This window comes from Salvia hispanica, unplaced genomic scaffold (genome assembly GCF_023119035.1).
Source record: "Salvia hispanica cultivar TCC Black 2014 unplaced genomic scaffold, UniMelb_Shisp_WGS_1.0 HiC_scaffold_981, whole genome shotgun sequence".
Classification (NCBI taxonomy): Eukaryota; Viridiplantae; Streptophyta; class Magnoliopsida; order Lamiales; family Lamiaceae; genus Salvia; species Salvia hispanica.
This window is the reverse complement of record NW_025952778.1, coordinates 3,967-6,000: the sequence shown is the minus strand read 5'-3', so window position 1 is coordinate 6,000 and position 2,034 is coordinate 3,967. Positions and strand designations below refer to the sequence as shown.

Sequence of the window (2,034 nt, the reverse complement as noted above, 5' to 3'; positions counted from 1 at the left end):
TATTTACTAAAGAATAAGGGCACCAAGAAGAAGCCTTACCTCCCTTAGCTTAAGTAACAGATCTCTAGTGTAACGGATCCGCTCATGACCCTCAAATCGAGATTCTCCAGTCTGCAATACATAGCAAAAGACAGTTAAAACGAGCATACAAGTACATGATAATTTCGTATTCTCAAAGAATTTTTTCTGAACTGCCAGTTGGCTTACATAGAGAATTGCCTTTTAAGAGAACAGAGAAAATAATGCACAGGGAAACAACTAAACCAAATAACACAGATGAACAAATAACATTATGGAGTTGGACTTGGACTGAGTGACAAATAATCCAGAACGGTAATAGAAGAAAGATCTATCGTTTGTTGAAGTACATCTCTAGTAGCTAACTCAGGTACAATGATAGCAAGATGTCACAGAGTATGAGAGGTGCTTTCCCAAAAAAATTCAATGTCACAAGCTGGGAAACACAAAAATCAACAAGGATGACTCAGTTTCTCAAAAAACAGAGTTTTGTAACAAGATGCTTGCCCAAACTGATGGTTGTACAATGAATCAATTGGGCCTTTCCAAAATAAGCATACATGTAACTGCTCAGAAAGTCCAATCACACAAAAATCAACGAGAATTACTCAGTTTCTCAAAAAATAGAGTGTTGCAACCAAAAATGCTTGCAGTCTGATTATTGTAAATGAATCAATTGGGCCTTTCCCATACAGGCATATATGTAATTGCTCAAACATTCCAATGACACAACAAGACACTGGTAATATTCATAAACTAAGTAGTTGAAAAATGGGCCTCCAGTTATGCATTGTTTGGCCCATATATCTACATTCTACAGATTACAGAAATTACTCACCTTGAGAGAAAAGCCAAAGATCAGCAAATCAATACTAAAAAAACTCAACTTTCACCACTCGTGTATAGAAGATGACACGTTCTAAACAACCTACATGTTTTTAATATGAAAATGCAAAGACGACTTTATTCTCTTTGTTGAAATATCTAAACTTTCAAGAAGAAAAAAATAAAAGCCGTTATGAGATTCCTTGACACAACAAAAGATTTCCAGTATAATTAGCAGAAGAGAAAATTAATTGAAAACCGCAAAACAATCATATCTAAACCGCTGCTAACAATTTAAAGAATAAAGAGAATATATTTAGCCTAAAGCATTCAATCAGCTAATGCTGAAATCTAAAAGTTCCAAAAAAAAAGTACCGACAGATTAGATACAACAACAATAAACGACACTCATTCCAAATCGGGAAAAAAACCACTATGACAACAGCACAGTAGACTAATCATCACGCATAAAGCTGCAAATGCACCACAACGTGATAAATTAATAAATCAACAAAAAAGATCCCAAAACAAATCAAGAAAACCTAGATCTGACACCGGATTGCAAAAAGAAAGCATCTACCTTGAGAGAAGAAGCAGCACCGCCGCCGTGAGGACGCAGCACGGGCAGATCGGAATTCGGCGCCGCAGATGAATCAAAGCGTGGGACGAATGCTCTGCTTCCGCCGCGCGTGCCGCCACCTGGTCTCAAGCTTAAAACTGTCTGATCAGCCTGCATAACTCGCAAATCAAAATCCACCGAACAGTTGAATCCGCCGCAAAAGGTATCTGTATATGCGTGATATACAGATAATTTGTATTGTTACGTATATATGTAGATATATATACGTGAAACGTGAAGAAATCGGCGATAAAAGGAAAGATAGGAGAGGGATTTTTAGAGAGAGATTGGGTTTCCTCTCTCTATTTGGGAGAAAAGGAGAGTGCAAAGGTGAGGTGGTGTGTTTATATATGCCCACAGAAAAACCCTTATTTGTAGTGGAAGATTGGGTTGGTTTTTTCGAGGGCATTTTCGGAAAACCGACTTATTAACTATTTTAGCATTGTGTAAAATTAGGTCGATTTTTCACACATGAATGATGGATCATAAAAACAAGACAATTTTCAAATGCCAAAAAAATTAAATTAAATAGTACATCCTAAAGAGTATATTACCAAATTTGCAATATGATT

The 2,034-nt window shown here is 36.5% G+C and overlaps 1 protein-coding gene across 1 annotated transcript; it reads right to left on the bottom strand.

Annotated features, from left to right (window-relative positions):
* Positions 1 to 6: 6 nt before the first annotated feature.
* On the bottom strand, positions 7 to 1,793 carry LOC125200459 (eukaryotic translation initiation factor-like). Its single transcript, XM_048098104.1, has 2 exons — positions 1,424 to 1,793; positions 7 to 111 (listed from the first exon to the last, which is right to left on the bottom strand). The coding sequence occupies exons 1-2, from the start codon at positions 1,577 to 1,579 to the stop codon at positions 7 to 9; spliced, it is 261 nt and encodes an 86-aa protein (XP_047954061.1). The 5' UTR covers positions 1,580 to 1,793.
* Between the last annotated feature and the right edge of the window lie 241 nt (positions 1,794 to 2,034).